This window comes from Homarus americanus, unplaced genomic scaffold, assembly GCF_018991925.1.
Source record: "Homarus americanus isolate GMGI-L3 unplaced genomic scaffold, GMGI_Hamer_2.0 scaffold28172, whole genome shotgun sequence".
In the NCBI taxonomy this organism is placed as follows: domain Eukaryota; kingdom Metazoa; phylum Arthropoda; class Malacostraca; order Decapoda; family Nephropidae; genus Homarus; species Homarus americanus.
The window spans coordinates 372,501-398,096 of NW_024738604.1; the positions used below are offsets into that span (position 1 = coordinate 372,501).

Below are 25,596 nucleotides of genomic sequence, written 5' to 3' on the forward strand. Positions count from 1 at the left end.
ACCTGTGTCTTGGTAGGTCACGGTGCACCTGTGTCTTGGTAGGTCACGGTGCACCTGTGTCTTGGTAGGTCACGGTGCACCTGTGTCTTGGTGATATGTGTGTGTGTTGGTCACTTGGTTCGCCTCGTTTGGTACAGTGATCAACATAAACAAGACATAGGGCTCATTGCTCCTCCTTGCGAAGAAATAATGCACTTGACATCTTTTTCGTTACAGATCCTAGAGTTCACTTCAAATAACATCCACCGCGTCTATATTGACTAGTTAATTAATTCCGTATCATTCAGTTCTGTCGTATATTATTTCGAGTGTTTTTACCTCCTTCCCCGACGCGTAAATAAGATAGTCTCTGTCTTTGTTCTCATTGACGTCAGGCGGTTGATTGGTTGAGGTGAAGACTTATTGAGTGACCTTCAGTTGCAGTTGCAGATTAATTGGCTGAGAAGACAACACCATGAGTGACGTCGAGGGAAGGAGGAAGCTAATTGGTTGAGTGAAGAGACGTGGTATCATCAATCTGGGAAGGAATTGAGATTTAAAAAAAAGTCCATCACATTTCAAACAGTTAAATCATGCACATGTGAATACCTCCAAGTATACTATAGATAACATAAACCATGGAAGTGAAGTGTCGTCTGAACCTAAAAAAGTATAAACACCATAACACTAAACTGTAGAGAAACCGTTTAAAAGAGGAATCGAACACCATTTACTTGTACTACGCTACCATTTATAGTGTTAGAAACCATATACCATGATGCTCTACGTATTATAATTATACTTCGTAACTAAAATTGTAAAAAAAACAACTTCTTAAACCTCATAACTTTAACATAAAATAATAACTAGATGCGTTCACAATTAACATCCAGAATAATTAGGACTTCTCTTTGTTTACATTTTATCCGGAATTTGAACGCATCGAGTTAAGGTTGAGTCTGAAATGTTTATCTTAAAACTTTATTATTATTTTTTAGATGTAATGTTTTAAAGGATTTTTGTCTTAAGTCAGTCATCTGGATGTATTCTTAGATCTTCAGACGAGACTTTTGGTGTATCTGAAGTGATCTTGTATGACAGTAACACCGTGGGGGGGACGTGGGGTGGGCGGGTGAAGAGGAGAACTACTGCGATGTAACGACTGTAATGGGTAATGGGTTTATGTCAGATCTAATGGGACGTGGTTTTATATCATTATAATGGGTAGTTTAATTGTGATGTCTTTTAAAGGGTAATAGTTCCACTGAAGACGTAGTTATAATGGGTAATAGACGTAGTTCTTGTGTGTGGTGGTGACGGTGTGTGTTTGCTGCTGGAACAACGTAGAACGGGCAGCTTGCCAGACCGTGTGTGTGTGTGTGTGCGTGTGTGTGTGTGTGTGTTTCCTCCACCATGGTACTTGTATATCACCCCTCCTCCTCCCTCCCTCCATCTCCCCATCCCAACCGTCTCATCTTCAAATACTCTACTGGAAACTGCCTCTCTCTCCTCTCCTCCGTTTCCCGCTCTCCATTTTACTTTTTTGGGTTTTATTATAATTTCTCTCTCCCTTCTTTCGTTCTTCTTGACTTCCTCCTCTTCCCTGTCCTCTTCAGTTTGGAATTTACCTCTCCCTTTCCCTCCCTTTTCCTCCTGTTCTCCCACATTTCCTCTTATTCCTTTCCCTCCTTACCTCTCACATTTCTTGCTTCTTTTCCTCTTCCTTCATCCTCCACTTCTCTTCCCCAGTGACGGGAGTTTAAGGAAGAATCATAAAGTTTGGTGATTGTCTGGGAATCTTTTATTTTAGGGGATTCGATTCGACTTGGTCTCAACTTAACCTAAGTCTAAACTTTACTTTTTTTTAGGGATTCGGTCCTATTTGGTGTCACCTTAATCTAAATCTAATCCTTAAGGGTAGGGATTCATTCATAGGAAGTGTGGGATTAATTTCTGATGGTTAGGTTAGGAGCTCATGAGGGTTCAGGGCGGTTCACTTGATGATTCGTAACGCTGATCAAACGGTTCGGAGTGGTTCAAAATATGACAGTTAAGGTCCAGGGTTCATAAACTTCGATGACCAGCTTTAGATGATTCAAATGAGTAACAACAGGCGGTGTTTTAAAAGCTTCGAGTGATTCAAGCTTCAAATGACGCACATCGGAACGGTTACTGAACTATTTACGGGAAGAAAAAAAATAAAATGGATCACCTGAAGAATCACCACCCCAAATTATTCCACTTAAAAGAGTAATTACCCTAACATAATTTGGGGACGATGAGATTAATTTAGACTGGGATAGATTAGGTTAGATTAGCATTAGGTGAAATTAGCTAGGGTGGAGATTCTTCAGGTGATTAAGGAAAATTAATTTAAGACTTCCAGGGAGGAATCTTAAGACGATGTAAATTGGACTTAATCTCGAGGTCTTTATTATGATGGATCAATGTACCCAAAACCCCGGGGCCGTAAGCATAGTTTTGTGTTGGTTTTGGTGGCGAGTTGACGGTCAGAGGTGATGGTGAACAGCTTAACGGTGAGGAGGGAAGGTGGTGGGTAGGAGGGAGGGGAGGAAAGGTGTTTGGAAGTTGTGATCAGGAGGGGAGGGTAGAAGGTTGTGGACAGGAGAGGTAGGAGGTTGTAGAAGGGGGACTTGGAAGGAAAGGTTGGCAGGGGAGGGTGTGTAAGGATAGGGGTTATGGAACGGATGGGGGACAAGGAGGTTGTAGAGTGGGTGGGAGGAAGTGTTTGGAGGTTGTGAAGGGGACAGGGGTTTAGAGGTAATGGAAGAGAGACATAGAAGAAGAGGAGATGGGAGGGTTAGAAATAGGGGAGAGTGAAGGGAAGGCGTTTTCTGGGAAGGGGAAAGGGAGGGTATAATGAAGGAGGACTCACCGTTCCAAGGGCTATTTTGGTCAGTGATGGTGAGTGTTGTTGGGCAGGTGAGCGGGTGACTAGGCGTGAGTAAATCACCGTTAAGTGATGGTAAATGTTTTGTTGTACACACACACACACACACACACACACACACACACACACACACACACACACACACACACACACACACACACACAGTAAGAGTGAGAGAGGATAAGGAAAAATGGGAACGAGGAGTAAGGGGATGTGGAGAGTATTAGGGAGAATGAGGAAGAGAAGGAGTGAGCGAGAAAGATTGCGTGAATATCATGAGGGGGACAAAGAGATGGCCAGAGAGGATATTCTCCCTGGCTAACACGAAGGGAGAGAGAGAGAGAGAGAGAGGCAGGGTGGAGGGAGGGAAGTATGAACAGGTGGAGAGAAGAAGGAGAACGAAAGGAAGGAAGGAAGGAGGACGAAGGGATGTGAAAAATACTCACAAATATTGATAATTGTATAAAAGCTGGCGGTCTGGGGGTGACAACGTTAAGAGCTGTCAGTATGGTGTGTGTTGTATAAAATCTGGGTCCCTAGTGAATGATACTGACGTTCATACACGCCCACTCTCGGTTATTGTTACTCACCAATATTGGAACTCGGTCAAATAAAGGCCAGTGTAAAAATCATTCTATTTTATTTTTTCCCCAGTGGTTGCATCAGCCATACCAATTTCGTCGTGTGCTGTAAGTTTGTAAGTATGCAGTATCTACGTTAGTTCGCCGTGGGTTCCAAAGTGATGAAACGAAAAAAAAACTAGACTATTATATCAGAGAGAAGCTCGGGAAGCAGCCATCCCACTGGACTCCCCGCCCACCTGGTACGATGACCTCCGTAAACTTCCTGACCTCTCGTACGTCTATGGGAAAGGGTCGCGGAAAAGGGACGCGATTGCTGCCAGTATCATCATTGGGTATGACTTTGCTTGGGAGATTGGTATCCCCGCATCCCCTGAGCAACGCTCTTGTGCATTATGCAGAAGACCCGACAGCCGCATCCTTATCCACTACCTCCTAAGATGTCCCCACACACAACGCTGGACCACCACTCCACGACCCCCTGACGGAGACACGATGATCCTCCCCATACTGGCCAGATATTTTGTAAATAACATTGATTATGTGTTAAAGGAATATCCTTCCTTCCTTCGGCTTTAGTAAGCCCCTTTATAATATTTATATTGTATATACTTGTCACACTTGCCAGATGCTTCTGGTGTCATTGTACAGGGGTACCTAGTGACAGCACTAGGATCCCGCTTCCTCTATCAAGGAATAAACAATTGAAATTGAAAAAATTGAATTGACTATTATATAACCGGGCATTAGGACGGGTCAGGTATTTTTTAGGTTCTAGCATTGCCACGGATGTTCACCAAAAGGAAAGAAGGAAGGAGACAGGGGGTGTTATTATTTGTATTGTAAATGCAGTATAACCAAATGAAAAAGATATAGGCTACAATTATACGCTGTGTGTGTGTGTGTGTGTGTGTGTGTGTGTAGTAGTAGTAGTTGAAGAAGTAAGACTCACAGGCGTCGAATTGCATTTTTCAGTAAGCAAGAAGAAGGGTACTGTAGAGTGCTCATATAATGATGCATCAGCTCAGAGGTGTACATTTCTGTGTACACACTTCTGCCAGACAAGGGATATACATTTCTCCTGATGCTGTCACTTGTGTATGTACAGTATATCAGAGAAAAGTCGACTTCAATGTTCTGTTTATGCACGTGTGGGAGATAAGGGGCTGAGGAAAACGTAAAATGTTGGAAAAGCATCACAAATAGGTAGAACTATGGTGCTATACTGTTTACGACGAAAATACTTAGCGCTAACCAACCCTTTTAATGTGTTTTGTGGTTAACGTCGTCTATCTCATGAATGGTTAAGCAACGTATTGCTTCAGTTATGTTCGCTAAATATATATAATTTTTTACTCTAAACATCTTGCTGGGGTTAAGACGCTGATCTGTACCACTACTACAGATCAGTGGGTAAAGTGTATTGCTCTCCTTGTATCAACAAAGAACAGCTGATCTTCCCCAACTGAAGATGCTCACGTCAACATTCAGTAGAGATTCTGCCGCTGTTATGTTATGACAGCAGTGGATTCATCCGGACTCTTAATGCTCTTCCCGCCTCCTCTTGTTGCTCTGTTACTTACAAATCTTACTGTAGTTGTTATTATCCTTGCAGCAACTTATTTGTTACCTGTTTAGTTGTTTTCTGATTATTCTTGAGTTACGTTAAATGAGGTTTTGTCCTGTTTTGTCATACAAGTTGTAAAATGGGTGAAGCTCGTAGTAGAGAATGAGGCTTCATTAGGATAGGGGGGGATATTTATCTCATGGGTTAGAGGTAGATGGTGTTTTGTCTTACAGCATTTAAAACCCACTTCGTTTGAGTAAGAGGGCTGGGAAGGGAGGCGGTTGTACTGTACATACTGTAGAAGGTAAGTCTAATTAAAGGTAGGTTAAGACAGGTTAATTCACGTAGAATTGCATACTTTCTGCTTGTAAAAGTGAGTGAATAATATTGAACAGGGAAAGATGGTTGGTATGTAATTTTATTTATTTATCAAAATTATTTATTATTATAGAAGGGAGGAAAGGATAAACGCTGCTACAGGCAAATATTGGGTACTATAATGGTTTGAAAGTTTTGGACACGAACGGAATTATGAGAATTAGAAAATAACTAGAACTGTAAAATAGATGACAAAAGACTCATATTTAAAAGTTAAAGTTGAGCAATCCTGTCTGTACTTCACATCCTTTAGTGATAGGAGTGATATTCGTGGGTACCACGAGCAGGAAATTTTTTGGATACTTGAGCTGTTCTTTTTTGTTCTTTATTATTATTATTATTATTATTATTATTATTATTATTATTATTATTATTATTATTATTATTATTATTATTATTTGTACCTACATATAATAACCTTGTGTAATTTCATACTTACAGCCCAAGACGGTGCCGAGTTAGCCAAGATACAGAAAGTGCGGATTATCAGGAATGACCAGAGAGAAGGCAAGTAGTTTTACTGGTGGTCATTACATGTTAATACTACCTTAAATGTGTTGTCTCTTTTAGCATTAGTCATACCATAAACTAAATGAAATTGTGGTTTTATATTTATTAGTATTTAAGTCTGCTGATCGTAACAGAGTATTATAAGTGGATTAGTAAGCCTAGTAATGAAGTGTATCAGTGTTGCGGTCTCTTGGTAACGACCAGTAAGTTGGGACGCCACAAAGACATGCTGCTGGGTAGTTATGAGGTAAGGTTGACGTGCACTTAGTGGTGGCGGTCATGCATCCCTAGGTGCTCTCGTGTATATTACTACTTTCTTGCTGTCCGCGGTAATGAGGGAGAGAGAGAAGAATATTTTGTGGTCAAGGAAAAAGAAGTGAAGTGTGTGTGTGTCTGTCTGTGTTTACTTCGTTATCAGTCAAAAGAAATCCTCTGAAATGTTAAGGTAAGTACAGTACAGTACTAATTTAGTTACATGAGACAAGTAGACAGTATTTCTGATGTGGCAAAAATATTATACCTTGAAGCAGTTTTTATATTTATACATTATTATATAAACAACAGATAAGGCAGTACTGTAGTAGTTTTTTATGTGTGTGTGTTTTAATTGTTTTTACATTATGACAATGTTTCCTTGAAGGTTTGATGCGTTCTCGTGTGAGGGGGTCAGATGCTGCCACAGCCCCTATCCTCACTTTCCTTGACTCGCACTGTGAATGTAACCAACACTGGCTAGAGCCCATGCTGGAGAGGGTGTCTGGGGTGAGCAAGGACCTGTTTGTTTAGAATAACTGCCATTAAAAAAAATAGCTTCCACATCTTAGAAGGTTATGAGCATTGAAAGCGAAGGAAAACTTTTGCCTACATTATTATTATTTTCTTTTTATATAACTATTATACTTGATTTAACAAAATTTCTTTCCATAGGACCGAACGAGGGTGGTGTGCCCTATAATAGATGTGATCAGTATGGACACCTTCCAGTATATCGGAGCTTCAGCTGATTTAAGAGGAGGCTTTGATTGGAACCTGGTGTTTAAGTGGGAGTATCTGTCCTCTGAGGAAAAGAAGAAACGGCAGAAAGACCCAACGCAGGTTATAAAGTAAGTTAAACTTAGTGATATTAATTTGTCATTAGTAATTTGTCTGCTGCACTGACCGTTGCCACTTATCTTTGGCCGTTATGGTATATTTAATCCCCAGTCAATTATCCAGCCTTCTATTTGAGTCTCATACATCAATTTTATTTCTTCTTTCATTAACCTTCCCAGCTTTTAATTATATTTTAATATTTTACAGAACTCCCATGATAGCTGGTGGACTCTTTATGATAGACAAGTCATACTTTGAACAGCTCGGCAAATATGACATGTTCATGGATATTTGGGGAGGAGAAAATTTAGGTATGAATGAATAGGATTTTTTCAAGGCCTTGTGAAGTTATGTCAGTAGTTGTACATGAACCATTGTTTACTGTTTGTTGGTCCAGAATCAAATACCCTTAGTTCAAGTACAGTACCTCATTCTTTAACTCGTAGATTTTTTTTTTTTTTAATTCTATGCTTCACTCTCCCCAGAAATTTCTTTCCGGGTGTGGCAGTGTGGGGGAAGCTTAGAAATTGTCCCTTGCTCACGAGTGGGACATGTGTTCCGTAAGCAGCATCCATATACTTTCCCAGGAGGGTCTGGTAATGTGTTTGCTCGAAAACACACGCGAAGGGCAGCAGAAGTTTGGATGGACGATTACAAGAAATATTATTATTCTGCTGTGCCATTAGCCAAGAGTGTCAATTATGGAAAGTAAGTAATCAAATGTAACAGAAAACAGTATACCTGTATCATGTTGGCTTGTACATTTACTGTGCCAAGTATCTGTGACAACCCACACTGATATTGTACTAAAAGATAGAGGTCAAAAGTCACAGTTCAAAATGTGATCTCCATTTTACTTTGTTTACAAAATGTAAGTAGAATGAATAGAAGTACTGTACTGTAACTGTTTAGATGATTCTTGTCAGAGTAAACAAACTTTTATACTGTGAGAGAAAAGTGAGTACTGTACATTATAGGCAGATATGTTAAAACAATGTAACTGAAGATATTATATTGCTAACCTTTTATAGTGAAATACAGTTTTACAGTTAAGATGGTATAACTGTTCTCTACTTGAGATTCTGCATTACACTCTGAACTTAAGTTTTTAATTTTCCTTGGATTAATATATTTTTGTATTTAACTTTCAGTATTCAGAGTCGACTAGAGCTACGAAAACAGTTGAAATGTAAAAATTTCAAGTGGTACTTAGAGAATGTATACCCAGAGTTAGAGGTTCCAGATGGTGGACACGGCACTTTTGGGGTGTTCAAGCAAAATCTTAAGTGTATGGATACATTGGGTCACCGTGCAGAGGGGACAGTAGGCCTTTATTCTTGCCATGGCACTGGAGGGAATCAGGTATGCTGCATAGGTATTTGTTCTAGTCATGGTATATTAGAGGAAAGCAGATACAGTACATGTATAGTGTCATTAAAACTTCACCCTTTGTTATACCACCAAATGTATACTGTACTGTGACATTCCTATAAGTTTAGAATTTCTAAATCATGGCCTGGATTTTCAAATATTTGACCTCTGTCTGTCTCACTCCCCCTCAGAGACAAAGGTAAATGCAAAATTTCATTAAAATTATCCTGAGATTATTGCAACTTGATATACAGTATATATCCCCATTAAAGGTACAGTACAAAATTTTAACATAGGAACCTTTTAGAAAATTTGATCCCTAGTTGATTGTGATAATATATTCTTTATCAAGAAAGGGCATAATCAGTGGCATACAGTACACACCAAATTTAAATGAAATCCCACCAGCCATTATTTTTAATGAGTAGGAACACACAAAAGGACTGATATATGGATGGCCTTATTGATGGACTTGGCTAAATCATAAATATTTTTGTAATCATCTTAAGGTAATGATTGCTTGCCAATTTATATTGTGTCTAATGTCAAAACTGTTTGTTCAATTTCAGGAGTGGTCACTTACTCGAGATAAATTGATTAGGCATGGTGAACTGTGTCTGTCGCTGCCAGAGCTCAGGCCTGGTGCAGGTCTCATTCTTGCTCCTTGTCAAAACAGTGACTTGCAGGTAGGTGCAATAGCCCTGAGAGCATTAACTTGCAGGAGGAATCAGAATGTAGAATGTTCATGGAGTCTGCTTATGTCACCTCTTATGTATGGATGTAAAGCTCGGGTATTTCAAAGTACTGTACAGTCTCTCCTTGACTTACAGGGAGTTCCGTCAGCGACCAGGTCGTAAGTCGAAAAGGCAAAAATAATACATAGAAATTCTAAAATGGGTGTCTCTTTTTCTTCTCAGCACCACGAGAACTCTCACTTTTACGCTTGCCAGCCATTTTAAAGGGAATTACAAACGAGAATTTTGTCAGTACACAGTGCGATCACTAACGTCAGACTTCGAAAACACGTAATTTGAAAAATATTTTTATTACGACCCACGGCGTTAGTATGTCCAGGTTATCGTGAAATTAGGTATGTAGGTAAGTCGAGGAGTACCTGTACACTGTAGTAGGTCATTACTGAGAGCAGTAGGGAAGGACTGTCTGTGAAATATTATGAGGGTTTGGAGAATTGGCATAAGAAAGAAATGAAGATATGAAATAAATTAGTGGGATCAATAAGTCTCATGAGAGGTGAATGGATGACAGTGTACTAAGTTGGTTTGGACAAAACAAACACATGGCAGGTGAGATTGGTAAGAAAGATTTATTACAGAATGGCAATACAGTAGTAATGAGAGTACAGTACTGTATGCAATCACTTATACTTTACAGTAACAGTATCTACAAGAACTTATGTGTGCTGATGTAATTTAGAGCAAAGGATTATTATACCATATTAAGTGAAAATATATTAAATTTTTTGCTGAGGGTTACAGACACAGCTTTTACATAGTTGTTCTAGATATGGGTGTGCTGTGACTATTTTTTTCTTATTATGCAAGTTTCATATGTATTTTCATCTTTCTTATCTTTGATTTACCAGGTAGGGATAGCTTAATTATAGTTTTTTTTACATCATTCAGTATAGATATTGTTCTTCAAGGGGCACAATGTCATGTGTCCACTACAGAGTTAAGAAGAAGATTATGCATTAATTCTCTCCCCTTGTGTGTTTTTCAGAAATGGATGCGCAGAGATGGTGACCGGCTAATAAAGGCAGTAGGGGTCAAATTATGTATAGATAGTGCAAGGGAGAGAGCAGATGGCTTAGTAGTAGAACTTTGTGATGCGACTAAACTTACTCAACAATGGTCTTTCGTTGTAAATAAAAGTTAATGTTAGAGGTGAGTAATTAATGTAGGTGTGTATTGGCTAGACACTAGATCATAAGAATATATTTGAAATATTTCTTTACTTCTTTTTTTCTGTTTATGTTGACTTCAGATAATTGAAGGATATAGAATTTTTAAGCTATGTATGTACTGTATATGTATTTATACTGAATATTTATTTTTACTTTCAGCTTGTATTTTTTAAAGAACTACAGTACTGTACAGCAAAATGACATGAAGATGAACTCCAGATCTGTTTATGAGAGTGAGTTCACATTTCCTCTGTACTGTATGTACACTCGCTGTCCATCAAGTGAATCCACGCACGTTTTTGACTGTCACTATTAAGATTTTTATTCATTGTACATTGTTGAAATGATGAACTTCAATGTAATTGAAAATTCAAAATACCTGGTATTTGTGGCAAGACAAGTTGGTGCCTGATGTCTGCTAAATGCAGTTCTAGTATGTGAGTACTTACATGACCTGATAAAAGAAAATTACCATAATGTGAGAAGCATAGTACTGTACTGGGTCCTGTGCACTATTATGGGCATCTTATTAATTAATGCCCTCAGCCACTGTGGCAATACAAGTGATGGTAAATTCTGTGTTTTAGGTACTGAACCATATTGAAAATTTTGTAACTTCTAGACCTTCCTCTTTTTAGATTAACTGACCTGTGTTTTTATATTTTATTAAATGAAAATTACAGGGAGAGTTCAGACTAACAATTGTTAGATCTATTACCGAGGAATGTGTAGTTTCTTGCCATTCATTCTATCCTTGTTATATTGTCATGGTTAGTTAAAGTACAATGTTTTATCCATTCAGTTGAGACCAAGAATCTTCTTATTCGATATGTACAGTTGCAGACAAAATTCTCTGAACACTTGGCAATATTTGGTATCTTCTTTTTGGTCATATACAGTACAGTACGATATCGAAAAAAAAATTATTAATATGCAAAGAAAAGTCTAATAAAGTCCTATGTTAAAATTCCAATTTCCGTCACCTAATGAACCTCAAGTACATTATTTGTATGCCAGATTCTGCCACGTGTCCAGGGAATTTTGTCTGCAGCTGTACATCCTGTTTGTTATGTGATTATCTTGCTGTAAATTTTATTCCTATCTTGTGATTAATACATTTATAAAAACCAGCTGTTCCCAAGTGTATGAGAATATGTCTAGTGCATTAGCTTGATTGGCAAACCTGTGTATGCAATGTCAGTGTTTCAATAGTAAAAAGTGAGATACTGTAGGAACTGAAGCTTGTTATCACATTAAATAATTTAAATGTTTTTTGTTTTGTTTTTACTAATTCATGCAATAACAAGTTAGGCCTCTCACATTTTTTTTTTTAATCTAAGGAGTTCAGTGGGACCTTTCACACAGATGTCCATTGAACTCTATTGATTTTTAAGTCACGTGACAAAATCTCGTGTGAAAGAGGCCTGAAGATCAAGCTGATGATGCATTACAGTATTGTTAAGACCATAGTATTGAAGTGAAGAGGTGCTTTCTGAAATTTTAATGTTTTCAGTTTAAGATATAGTAACTTGAAATTGTTATAGGTGTAATTACTTATTTAAAAACTTGTTTCATTTTCATATTATGCAACATATAAATTGTGTGTAATAAAGTTCTCATTTGTTTTGGCATTAGGGGAAAACCTTGAAATTATTTTATTTTGTTGGTAAACAGAAGTAAGAATATTAAGTACCGGGTATGTCTCATTCATAATCCTTGAATATTCATTTATTTGGGAGTCATATTTGGAGAACAACTTTGTTTCAGTAGATTCTAAGTGTTTTTTATTTTTCAAACAGTTTGCATCTTGGTACACCATCTTTTAAAATTACTGTACTGTACTTCTCATATCTTCACCAACAGTAGACATCGAGTGAGCTTTTGGAAACTGATGCAAAGAAATACAGTACTGTATTGTATACTATACAGGTATAATAATTTAGGATGGCATATGGATCATTCAGTGATAAGATAAAACAGTGTAAAGAGAATTGCTTGCCTGTATGTCTGTTTCATAGTTTGTAAGAGAGGGTTGTTTAAGTAAGATTATGTTTTTGCCAGGTAGTGAGCTAATGAGTTTGTCTTGATACTGTTATCCCAAAAATTTAAACCCGGTGAAGAATTGACGGATCTCTCGATTTTAGTTTATTTAATTCTTTTCGATATTTTTTTTATAGTTTCTAGTCAAGACTGTCATGAATTGTTTCCTACCCAGTAAAATTTTTGTGGTTTTATATTATTGTATACTGTACAATATATTCTTATTGATTAGTTTATATTTTGGGATTTGTTATGAATACTGTGATGTTTATTGTTTGTAGAAATATTTATTTTGAAGTAATTAAAATATTGAAGGCATTGACTGTGTGAAGAAAGGTCTTGTCATACTTTAGTCACATTTTATATTGATATTTTCATCCATGACAAGTGAAACTTTAATGAGTAATTATTCTGAACTTTACCTAGAAGATGAGTTATTATTTTTTTAAGTACTGTATAAGAATATTGTTTCGTTTTACCGAGTACACGAATAAAAAAGACTGAGTGGTCAGATTTATAGCTTGATATGAAACTTCATCTCTACAGTCAGGATTGTTGTCTGAAGAATGCGTGTGTGTGTGTGTGTGTGTGTGTGTGTGTGTGTGTGTGTGTGTGTGTGTGTGTGTTGTATATGCATGTTGTGGGTACTTTGTACAGTGCAGTATTTACCTACAATAAGTGTTGGCAGTAAGAATGGCCATAAATACTTTTTCTTATTATTGAAACGATATTAAAAACAATTGCAAGGAAATATCCGTACCTGTTCAAAGGAGAGCTTTTGGTTAACTATAATCCTCACTGGTTAATACTACTGTACTGTAAACCATTTCCTTTATTGGTTTATTCATAGAAGTATACTGTACAGGTATTATGTTGCGTAGTGGTTGTAGGTGTTTATACATTAAAAACCATTCCAGAGTCAAATACAGTACTGTACTGTACTTGTTTTGAAATAATATTACATGTACAAGATCACATCCAGTACTTTAGTTACAATATGAATTATAATTTGTTCATACAGCAATGTCATGTGTCCCTAGATAACAGTTATTGTACATAGTGCTTTTGTTTGTTTAAGAAAGGTTAAATGCAAATAGGAATCGAAGGTGGATACAGGAATTTTCAAGGAAGGGAATTGATAAGCTTCAGTCACTAGATCTCATGATAAAAACTATAGGAGTTCAGTTCACAAGTAGTGGTTGATAACACTGTCAGATAAAGATGGTCAGGTTTATTTATGACAGGACAGTGCACCTCTGTTCCAGGAATGGTGGGAGGGGAGTGCTGGATGTTAGATTTATTTTGAAGGGAACGACATTGTTATGAGTTTAGATAATACTGTAATCTGGTTTATTGTTAACCTAAATGTTCTCTAAAGCTATGTGGGCTATTCCTGTACATTTGATATTTCAAAACTCTATGAGAGTGTTTTATTATACTGTAGTTTAATTACCACACTACCTGTGGAACAGAATATTAGTCATGTGTATATTCTTAGCTTTTATACTCGGAGTTTACTTGTAGGAGAGCAGTAATACATTCAGTTGGCAAAATATATAGTACAATATTAGAAAAGTACCACGTTTAGGATAACAAACTATTTATTTTCTTTTGAAACTGATGAAACAAAGTAACCATGTCTAAATAAAACTCCCCTTGGGTAATTGATGAGGTTTGGTAGCTTGGTGTTGTCCTAAAAATGGTTGGTTTAGTGGTACAGTTTTCCAACATTGTACATCATGCCTCCAGTTGTTGAACAGGTATTTCAACATGCACAATTCTCCAGCAGTTTTGAGTATTGTTAAGTCTGCTTCCATAGATTGTATAGAATTCCGAGTCCCATACATACTGTTTGGAGAAAACTCTGTATATTATGCTGCATAAACTGCAAAAAAAAAAAGGCTTATTTAATGTAGATAGATTTATAGCTTTACAATATCATGACTAGATGTCTACAGCAAGCTCTGCCTTTGTATAGAAAAACAGCAGATGTTGTTTGTTTCCTCATCTTATAGATGATGTAAGATACGACTGTAATTTTTATAATTTGTTTTCTTTTATTCATCATTTTATACAAAGAATTGATGCTCAAATATTTTATGGAAACTGTAATATATTTGTGTAGGTCTTTTTCACCAACCTGGGAAAGGGATTCATATTAAGTTTAAAAAATGAAATACTCCTGTACACATCAACAGTATTGCAGGAGTTTGCTTTAGAGGAAAAATTGAATGTTAACCTGTGTTATTACTGGTGTGATGACAATAATGCTGTGCTTGTTAAAAAATTCATTGTAGTATTAATGCACATACACTGTATAGAATTGAAAGCATCATGTAGTATTACCATTTAAAGTTAGAATGTGAATTGAGTTCATAATAAGACATTTAAGTCCAGTGTTTCATTTTTTTTTATATATTTTTTAACATGACTGCACAATATATTAAACAAGCACAATTCATAGCCATTAAGAAGCTTTTCTCATTCCATTGGATATTATAAAAGTATAAAGATATATATATAGTCATCTTTGTGATGATGTGATCTTTTGGGCTGCTTAGTCAGCCCTACGTCTGCCTTTCTTGACTGACAAACTGAGGGATCATTTTCTGAGTGAAGTTTCACCCTAGGTACACAGCCAATAATCGATACATTGGTCAGTCTTGTTTATATCAATGTTAGAATAGGTCGTATTACCACACATGTGATACGGTACTTCAGTCTTTTACAAGGTTCTAACTGACGTTATAATAGAAACCATTCCTCATAACCCAGGCAAGATAGCTTTAATAGGAAAAAAAAAGATTTAGGCAGCCCACCATTCCAATTTGTAGTTACTAAATATGAGATGGTCAGTGACTGAAATTGGAATAATCTACATGTGCCTCTTCTTAGAGAGAGGTTCAGAGTGGCAGTGAGACATCAGGAACAGATACAATGAAACCTCTATTTAACAGACTATATGGAGAGGGGAGTTTGTTATATCGAGGGTCTGTTTGTGAAACCTCCATCTAACAAACTACAGTACTGTATAGAGATGGAAGTCTGTTATATCGAGGGTCCACTAGATGTAACATCCCATCTAACAGATTATGTATGAAAAGAAAACTCCATTATATGGAGGTTTCACTGTAGTTTAAGCAAGGATAAAAAGTAGTACGGTATGGTTCTGGTAACCCAATTGACCCTGTACTATGCTCCAGTCCAAAAGTAAATAAAGAATCCAACTTGCAGAGTGCCATCTACAGACAAATACACAAACTTACAAGGTAGCAATTATTTGTGCTAACATTTCACAAAAAAAAAGATATACAGTACTGTAAATCATAATATATACTGACCAGTTAACTCTGTTTTTCATAATGTTACTGGAACCTTGCTACTGGTATATCTTCCCTTTCTTTACCTTTTCTTTGTTAGTGTGATCAAACATTCACTTACACCTGTATATTTGTTTCTTAATAGATGATGAAGCGGAATAAAACTTGGTTCATTGCTATAAATAATATAGTACAGTATATAAATGCATGTATTATATTTCTTTTAAATTTATAATTACTGTACTGTACTGTATTTGGTTAGTACGGAAAATGTGCCTGAATTTTTTTTTTCAATTAACCGGAATGTCAATTGATCAGGTAATCGTAGCTAGCCTGTGCAAGTGTGTGGAAAATGGCAATAAAATGGTGATAGTGATTAGGCACTATTTAGAAGATTCACTGATTTTCAAATTAATTTTACTTGAAAATCTTAATGTATGTTTTTTATTATTTATCTTTACTTATAATTATTTGGATCTACTCAGGATTGGAGCCATAATAAATACAGTACTGTATCAAGAAATTGTTTTGTACAGTATTTCCATTTTCACAGAACAAAACTTGTATTTTAAACTTTAATAATTCTACATTTTATTAAACCTTGTCCATAATACTGTACAGGTGAAGAATGGAGATGTTTTGATGTACTTCATAATATTTTCAAAGCATAACACCTGTGTGTATGTCACCTTCACTGTTGTGGGGGTGGCATTAACCAGAGTGATAAGATTCATTTTTCATCCATTCCTGCCATCCTAGGCATCATCCATGGAGCTTGCCATTATTTGAGTATGAAGAATGAATTATTGGGAAGTAGTTTTATTAAGTCTAGCACATAAATTCTAAAATAAAATATAAAAAGCTGTGCATTAGGAGATAAACCTAGTCATGACAAGTAAACCTTGTTTTAAGAGTTAACCAAATTTTCTCAAAACCATTTGCATTGTACTGTACTATACAGTATATTCAAATGAAATATTTATATATTTTGCCAGGAGCTGTTCTTGTAAATATACATCCTATTCTCTTGTGTAATATTTCCTATGTAAGAGTGGGTAATTATGAAAAAATGTATTCCACACCAGTATAATTCATATACTGAATGTTTGTACAGCAGTGTAAACAACAGTCCAAATTTCTTCTTTTACAACTCAGTATCCCACTAGTCATCTGTGTATTTAATGTGCATAAACTTCTGTAAGTGTTTTACAGTGTACAGTAAAGATTATAACGAAATTTGTAGTTTTTGATGTTTGAAAACTAGAAAAAATTCATTCCAGGCCAAGCTTTTAGAGACAGATTTCAATTATAATGCAATATGTGCCAGGAGCAGTAACTAAAAAAATTGGAGGTTACATCACAAATGATTTCCCAGGAATGAGTCATTGTGATTTATCCAAACTTTGTATTTGCTGTTCTTGTTTATGTAACTAAAGGCTTGAAAGTCGGCTTGTATGATTTTTGCCATGTGCTAAAAATTAAAGTGTCTTCCAAAGTATGTGTTCATGTTACTATCAACCTCACACTGGGGGAATTATTAAAAGTTGTTGGATGACATGGTCGCTGCTGGGGGTGGTGCTGAAGCTAACCCAGTTGCAAGAGTCAGAAGTGTTTTGAAGGAAGTTAAGGAGTTGCTGCCTTTATTGATGGCAAGTGGACCTTCCCTTCTTGTGAAAGGAAAGACATACCCAACTGGCATAAGAAGTGTGATGTACGGCAGTGAAAAATGGACAGTTAAGGAAGATAACATTCAGGTTTGACCGAGATGAAATTCGAGTGGTAAGGTGGATGTACATGGAACACTAAATGATATGAAACCTTGTTCAAAGCTAAGACTAAAGGGTGGGCTTGGTAAGGTATTGAGAATACTGTATTGGCAAAGTTTTGCATAGGGATGGGCTTAGGTGGTTTGGACATGTGGAGAGAATGGAGAGGACAAATTGGGTGAAGAGGTGTTAGAATGTGAATATGGAAGGGAGGAGAGCAAGGAGTAGCCCAAGAATGATACAGTATATGGAAGGAAGTTCCTTCAGGTAGAGTGGGTCGGGGAGAAGATTCTTCAAGTGATCTAGAAGTTTATTCTCATTCAGGGTATTAGGAAGAACCTTGTATAGGATTTCTGGGGGGTGTTATAAGTTTGATCATGTAAGGGAGGGGGGAGATACATCAACAACTAGGGAGGGGGACTAAACCTGCTTCCCCTTTGGGGTGCCCTAGACAGACTGTGTCCCAGACCGCCAGCAGAAGCTGGGAGCGCCCAAGACCGTGTGTCCTCTTTGTTTACAACAGACCCGATCTGTTGGAGTCACTTTTGCGTCCATAAAAAACGTGAATTACGCCATGACGCTTCTACAAAGTTATTTTCATTGGTACCAGATATCAAAGTAAGCACTTTCTGTTGAATATGGCGGGGGTCTACCCTCCGGCTAGGAAGTTAGACAAGGATATGAATTAGAATTTGCCCCGCACAGGGGCTAGTTTAATGGGCACCCCCTTACATCCTGTGCAAGGTGAAGCACAAAAGCGTTTACAGTGCCCATCTGGGAAGCATGCATAGTTCATGCTTGCCTTCATGACTCGTGCATTAAGGGTGTAAAAGCCTGAAGGGTCATGGGTTTTGTCAGCAAGCTACATAAAGTGACAGAATGATGAGTGTGTGGAGGGAAAATTCCCGGTACATTTCATCTGTTTATGGTAAAGCATGGCAGGTCCCAAATAATGTTAAGTGCCAGGCCTGTCACTAGGAGGAGGGATATCTGGTCAGAGAGGTGTTGGTAACGGCTGGGGACCTGTAGGAGGAGGTCATAGGTCAAGTGAGAATGTAGTGAGAGACGGGTTGACCACAAAGTTTACAAACAGGGCGGCCAAGCTCAGGGATGTCAATGTACTCCCATAGGTACCTGTACCCTAGGTGTAGTCACATGTACTTAATCTGTTGAGATCGAGTCAGGGATTGATACTCTTTGTAATGGCGGTTGTCGTCACTTGTTACAGCGTCGTAGTGTATGAGGCCAGTTGTCTAATTTCTTTGTTAGGCTCACATACATACGTACATGTAGATCTCGCACTGAGGATGGAGGTGAGAAAGGAAACTCGCAATGGCATTGTATCGAATTATGATTTGGCCTTATAGTTTGAGGTGTTTGGCATTTTCCTATAAAATCAACTTGGCAACTTTGGGTACGTGTAGGCAGACAAGTATGAGACGGAAAGCCGGGAATGATGGAGTCAGACAGCAGGTCAAATGATTAAATATTGTACATAAATTAATAGTGTAGTCTGTTAAAAACTTCGCTGTCGTTTTCATCGTTTAGGTGTTTATTGTAATTATTATTATTTTAACATAGTAATTTACATTATATACTTTTGTAAATCTCGCATGTTTGTCTCATATTTTGTGGGGCCCAGCTGCATCACGGTAAATCCGGCACTGCTAGTTTAGTCAATAAGTCTATTAGATTCCGTAGAATACATAAACAGCTATTCACTTCAGTACAGTGCAGTATGGACAACAAGGTTCTTCCTTACTCAGAATAACAGAAAACTTAGTGAATGAACGCAGGCGTTTTATATTAGCTCGATTTGTTAACTGTTTAAACTTAAGAGTTTAGACAGTGTTTGACGGCACCGACTGTGAGCTCATTCAGTGGCAGAGGATAAATTAGAGACAAGTATCCACATAAAATTTATACAATACTGTACTTTGCTGTATTGCCGTATATATAAGATCCATCTCCCTCCCATCTCTTTAGTCTTATCTCACGTGAAAAAGATCAAATAATACAATTCATATACATTAAATCAACTCAGAAAAATATATCATCTATTCATAAATTCTTCATTAATTATTCATTATGCCGTACAAAATGACAAGTCACATGATGTTGGTTGTGTGGTGCAGGACTCTCATTTGACACTGTGGTTGGTGGGTGTTTAACCACAATCAGCTGGTGCGGTGGACAGAGTTTGGACATGTCGAGGCGAGATGTCAGTGTTTGAGAAAAAGAAAGAAGACAGACTTTCAACAGACGATACTAAGCCACTTGTATGTAATATAACAGACGCCCAGAACACTGATGGACACATAGTGAGTTGTGTTAAACCTGTAAACTCTTTATTGTTGATATTAATTTTCCTTTCTGTCATCAGGTCTTGTTAACACAGGGAAGGTTTTGACTTTCCTTGTCTCATTGCGCAATAACACCAGTTTGTTGATTATAATTTTAGATGACAATATTATAGTTTAGTTTTGCATTAAATATGAATTGAATACTCTGACATTTATTGAGTTAAAGTTTTTGTATCGCTCTAAACATGTATTAATAAATGGACTCAAAAGTTTCCACCCCCTAGGATGTAGTACAACAGAATAGACCAAGGGCCTGCTCTTATTAACTGATTTTTTTACTAATACAACTGTACCAGAATGTTTTTGATTTTTACTTTTATATGGTACAAGTTTTGCATAGCTATGAGTATTCATTTAAACTTAGTGGATATGAAGCAAAGGGAAAATATTAAGAGGTAAATTATGAGAACACTGATCACCAGAAGTTGTTCGATTTCGTTAATTTTTTCCACAAATGTTCTTATCATTATGGTAAGTATTTTAAAAGAGGCGATAACTTTTTTTAATTATACTAGACTATATTTTGAATCTTTTTCTTTTTTCTTTATATGATCATAAATCACCAGTAGTGGGCAGGGTATAAATGATGAGGAAAATGGCAGGGTAAAACACGGTGAAAACTGATCATATCACACTAAAGTGATATCTCTTTGTACTTTATATGTGAAAATATTAATTATTTACTGTAACACTCCCAAAAATCTGTTAAGTCAACACGTGTTGTCTGCTCTGCCTGTCTACAACCGATCTGCTTGGTCTGAGTGTACTCTCATCCAGAAAAATTGTAAAATTACACCATGGTGCTTCAACAAAGTTCCTTTCATATCAGAGTAAGATCATTCAGTAATTATATAAGACTAACCCGCTAGCAAAAGTGATTGAAAACAATTATAAAAATTCACGATTTTCATTGTTATACTATAGTGGACACTGTTGTAGTTTTGTGGAAATATGTAAAAAAATGGATATTTTTAAAATAAATGTAACTTACATTTGTGAGTATGAAGAACAGACTTGACCAACCAAATCAAACAATCCTACCTAACCTTACCTAACTTCCCTGGTATATTAAACAGAAAGAACTTACTATGATATGGTAAAATTTGAGGCATTTTCTGGATGTGAGATGTACGGCTGTATTGGTGCTATGCAGCCCTGGTGGGTTAGTCCTATATATTAACCGTTCTTTCTATTTAATATGATAGGAGGTCAAGGGGGCGGAGGCCCCCTGGGGTAGGAGGTTAGGTAGGTTTCTTTGGTTGGTTAGGTCAGGTTCTAGTTAATGTCACTTCTTTTAAAATATTTACTATAATGATAAGACCATTTCCGAAAAAAATTAACAAAATCTAACAAATCCTTCTGGTGGTAGAGTTGTTCTCATATGTTACTTATTAGGGTAATAGTCTATTAGAAACGGCCAGGTTAACGAGTTACCTGATGAAAAATCCTTGTAGAAGAAATAGTAATAATTGACGAGAGTGGCCGGGCCTTAGCATCAACCTGACAAAATTTCTTCACATAAGATAAAAGCTTTTCTACCTTGAGGCACATACAAACAATACACAAGATATACGTTTTGTGAGATATCAGTTTTGACAGGTCAGTTTTGACAGGTAAAATAGGCAGAAGATGGCCAAACAAGACCTTCCTGTGAGCACCATGTTTATACAATAGGAAAAGTTCTTTTTGCAATAATGAATATTATTCTGTATTACAAGGATAAACTATTAAATAACTAGTACAGTACAGTACTGTATTTTTGTTTGGGTTAGGTCAGGTCTGGTACCATAGGTTAGTTGGTAATACTGTACTGTACTTGATGGGAGTGGTCCAGCTTTAGCAGCAACCTGATGAAATTTCCCCATAGAATATAAAGGATTTCTTACCTTGAGAAACATACAGAAATGTCTTTTGTCTCACTTCAGTTTTACAATTTTAACCTTTGTTAGATTGGTTGATGTTTACTTACACTCAGGAGATTGTTCTTCCCAATATTTTTTTCTTATTTATGGAATACAGTATAGTGATCAGGTAACTGAAAGATTGATCTAAACTTGATTTAAAATTTACAGGCATAGTGTAATTGGCATTTTAATTGCTGGTGCAGAATTCTAAATTAGTTTGATTACTTCAAGTGTTAATTATAATGGTTAACACTAATTACAAAATTTTTAAAATTTCTTAAGTAGATCCTAAGTCAATAATTCATGGAATATCTTTACTGGTCAAGGATATACATTAATCATTTTGAAGTCAAGTAATTGGGGTTAATTAATGACTTTCCAACGAATTGTACCCCATTTAGAATACAGGTACAGTATTTAATATGCCAGTTTTGCTGTGCTTGTAATTTTGTATTTTACATTTAGATACATTTATGCATTTTACCATAAATATTCACTAACTTTACCGTATGAACACATTACCGTACCTTTCACTTTTCAGTACAGGTACAGTACGTATACTGTATTTGGCCCCCCAAAATGCCTTTTGCAGTATAAGTACAGTACAGTACCTTGAATTTGGGGAAAAGTGGTCACTTTTGTATGAAATTTAATCAAAATCTATATATTCACCATTTGTGCTCAATTGCAAGGTAATAAAGATATTTATTTACTGATTTATTTATTTATTTTCGAAAATAATTTTTGTCTGGAAAGTTAAAAGAAATGCATTTTATCATGGGGGTAATGGTTATATGAAGATAATTAGATAAAAGAAGGAATAACTACTATTGACAAAATTTTTCCCTTGGGTAAAATTAGGCAGGAAAACAATTTCCAAACTGGCAATTCTGGTTTTTGATAAAATTATATATTGCTTATAGGTAATGAATAGTAGACTGCTGTATAGTGTATACTGTACATTATTAGTTGTCTATATTTTTGTTTCTTTTAATTTTATCCTCATTGCCACTGAACTGCTTGTTAGCCGCTTGGGTGGTCGGTCACGTCTCTGTTACTCACTGTTGGCAAGTACTGGATATGCACTGGCTCCTGAATGTGTCTGAACCTGCTCCAGTGCTGCTCAAGTCTAGTCTTGAAACAGTTCACACTTGGTGCCATCACAACACACTCTGGCAGGTTGTTCCAAGAGTTTACTACTCTCATTGCAAAAAGTTCGCCCTCACAGTTTTCTGGGCTAGCGGCTTCTTCAACCTTGAGCTGTGACCCCACAAATAGCCTTATAGAGTATTATATGTAGAGAATGTTACATAAGGATTTTCTGAGTAATGTGTATTTATCGGAAATAGCAATATGTATTATATTACCCTGTAAATAAATTATTTTTTTTTATAATTGTAACAAGTTCAGTAAAAAAAAATGGTTGCCTGTAGGGCCTTTGGACATGTTAATATGTGAACACTGCTTTCTTCTGCTCACATGCACTAACATATGCATCTTTCCATTAAACCTTATGCCCCTGGCAACAAAAGACCCACCATGGGCATATTTGGGCAAAAACAAAAAACAAATGCACCCTTGAAAATTGGTATTGTATTTCAAATGTAAAATTAGTACTATCACTTCAAGCATACTGTTATGGCTGGCGTGCACATGGTTCCCTATGTCCACGGCCACCACATTGTCCTTGTCCTCACTGAGGGGGTGGGGAGGGGTAGTGAGTGCCATTGTCTGTATCACTTGTCCTCACCACTGGCCGCCTCAGCAAATTTGACATCATCTGGGTCTGCTTCCTCCCCATCACTGTCTTTGTCACCCAATATTAAATCAATGCTACTCAAATCAAGCAACTCTTGATGAGTAGCACTACTGTCGAGGGTGTAGAGTAGCTAGGTGGGTCAAAAGATGTCGAAGAACGTGCATCCATCATGATAGCTGGTGGGTAACTGGACCACTAGACTTGAGACAAAGATTACATGCAAGTTGAGTTGCCAAGTAAATAAATTTCCTATACAAAGTACTTCATCCTGCCTAGACATTCAAACTATGTTGTGAAACTTAAGGACGTAGAGGAACTTCGCCCATGGTCGCTATGATTGAATGGAGGAACATTACCCAGATGTTAAGGGTTAAAATTGCCTTTCAAATTAATGTCATCTGCTGAAAGCAGCTGCTTAGCCCAATAAAATAAATTTACACCTCTTGATTTAATATTAAATGAGTTTGTTACCATAGATTTTTTTTTATTTTACTTATATTTGTTTCCTCAGGAATATACACTTGAGGTTTGGCGCACTCCTGACACAGAGACCAAATGGACCGTAAGCCACCGTTACTCCGACTTTGCACAGCTTCATGCAGCTCTCAAAGTTGGAGCTGTTGTGCTGCCTCAGCTCCCTCCTAAGAAAGTGTTTGGAAATACTGACAGGGATTTTATTAATGAGAGAAGGGTAGCACTACAGGTAAGGTTACATTTGTCATTACTGTACCAGGTTGTTATTTATTGTTACTGTTTTACAAAATATGAAGTGGTACTCCTTTTGGTTTAGTCTAGTCAGATGCATGCCTATTAATAAAAGACTCAAGATTTTAAGATTAATCTTTGAAGGAATTAACTCAAGTCTAAGATGACAGTAAAACCCCGACACTCAGCAAAATGAACCTCCAAAACAAATTGAATACATAATACTGTACTGGAATTCGATTACAACACTGTGCTGGTAATGTTTGGATATATCGGAAATATTATAGTTGCACTTTTTATTATTCAACAGAAATATCTGGAAGGCCTTCTTTCTAATCTCACCTTGGCTGCATCACTACCAGTAAAGAGATTTCTCGATCCTAAAAACTATACAAGGAATTTCCAAGGTAAGTTTATAATTAGGTTGTTTTATTCACTTTGAGAGGTATAGCCCTGGTCATTGTTGGGGACTGAATTAAGTTACCATAACTCCTCTTTCATGGTGGTAATCAGCTAATATGCTTGTAGGACTTTGTGTAAGAATGTTAGGTGAAAATATTGGGGAGGGGGGAAGTATAACATCAAAAGTAAATGAAATTATGTAGGATACTAGAAAAAAGGAAATAGACATTACTTTATTACAATACAGTAATTAGTTAATATAAAGTTTGATAGATGTATGTAAAGCTAAATGTTGGTACAGTATCTTAATACAAATGAGGTAAAAATAAGACCTAACAACCTGAAAGTCTCTAATACCATCTACAATGCAATTATCATTTATAGCAAAACAGAAATTGTAAATGTGAGGAATTTGTATCCTCGGGAGGCTAATGCTAATGTATCTTGGAACTTTCAGAGGAAGCTAGGCAGAATGTTCATATTATCCTGAGATCTGGAGGTAGTCACGAAGTAACAGAAGTGTTGCCGAGCTGTGGTACTCGTATATGCAAGGAACATTTCCTTGCACATCCTTTGGCAGATCCTAAGTCTCAACATGTATTGTGGTGGGCTCCATTTGGCCCTGATAGAGCTATGAACCTCCGTGATACTCATGCAACACTAACAGCCCTTGTTCAATGTCAGGTAAAGCTGTTGATTTTTTGGAAACATTCCATAACATTCTCTACATACTACTGAGTATGCAAAACTTACCAGTACAGTATAAATAACAGTGATTCTAAAATACACTACAGTATAGGGTGTGAAGATGGTCAGCAACTACAGTGTTTAGGAAGATTGTATTTTTCACTGTATTAACTGTAGTCTGCAGCATTCATGATGCAGATAGACAGAAACACACTAATACTGTTACCCGGAACAATTGGTGTCGAGCACATCCGGGAATGAGAGATTTCCGGGTAACGAGACTACTCTCTGAAAGCCGAAAAAAATCCCTCTTCCCCAGAATTTTCCGGGTAACGGA

General features: G+C 36.8%; 2 protein-coding genes across 7 annotated transcripts in view; both read left to right on the forward strand.

Annotated features, from left to right (window-relative positions):
• The window catches only part of LOC121874083 (polypeptide N-acetylgalactosaminyltransferase 2-like), a 131,831-nt gene extending 114,660 nt beyond the window's left edge, over nt 1-17,171 (forward strand). For both annotated transcript variants that reach the window (XM_042377992.1, XM_042377993.1), the window contains 9 exons: nt 5,858-5,923; nt 6,567-6,688; nt 6,854-7,029; nt 7,226-7,329; nt 7,504-7,726; nt 8,170-8,380; nt 8,959-9,075; nt 10,130-10,293; nt 10,473-17,171. In XM_042377992.1, coding sequence (XP_042233926.1) covers nt 5,858-5,923; nt 6,567-6,688; nt 6,854-7,029; nt 7,226-7,329; nt 7,504-7,726; nt 8,170-8,380; nt 8,959-9,075; nt 10,130-10,285 — 1,175 coding nt within the window. In that variant the 3' untranslated portion in view covers nt 10,286-10,293; nt 10,473-17,171. The remainder of the gene's footprint in view (nt 1-5,857; nt 5,924-6,566; nt 6,689-6,853; nt 7,030-7,225; nt 7,330-7,503; nt 7,727-8,169; nt 8,381-8,958; nt 9,076-10,129; nt 10,294-10,472) is intronic.
• Nucleotides 17,172-19,590: 2,419 nt separating this feature from the next.
• LOC121874085 (PX domain-containing protein kinase-like protein) overlaps nt 19,591-25,596 on the forward strand; it is a 28,348-nt gene continuing 22,342 nt past the window's right edge. For all 5 annotated transcript variants that reach the window (XM_042377997.1, XM_042377995.1, XM_042377996.1 and 2 more), the window contains exons 1-4: nt 19,591-19,760; nt 23,977-24,168; nt 24,481-24,577; nt 25,030-25,256. In XM_042377997.1, the coding sequence (XP_042233931.1) occupies nt 19,659-19,760; nt 23,977-24,168; nt 24,481-24,577; nt 25,030-25,256 (618 nt within the window). In that variant the 5' untranslated portion in view covers nt 19,591-19,658. The remainder of the gene's footprint in view (nt 19,761-23,976; nt 24,169-24,480; nt 24,578-25,029; nt 25,257-25,596) is intronic.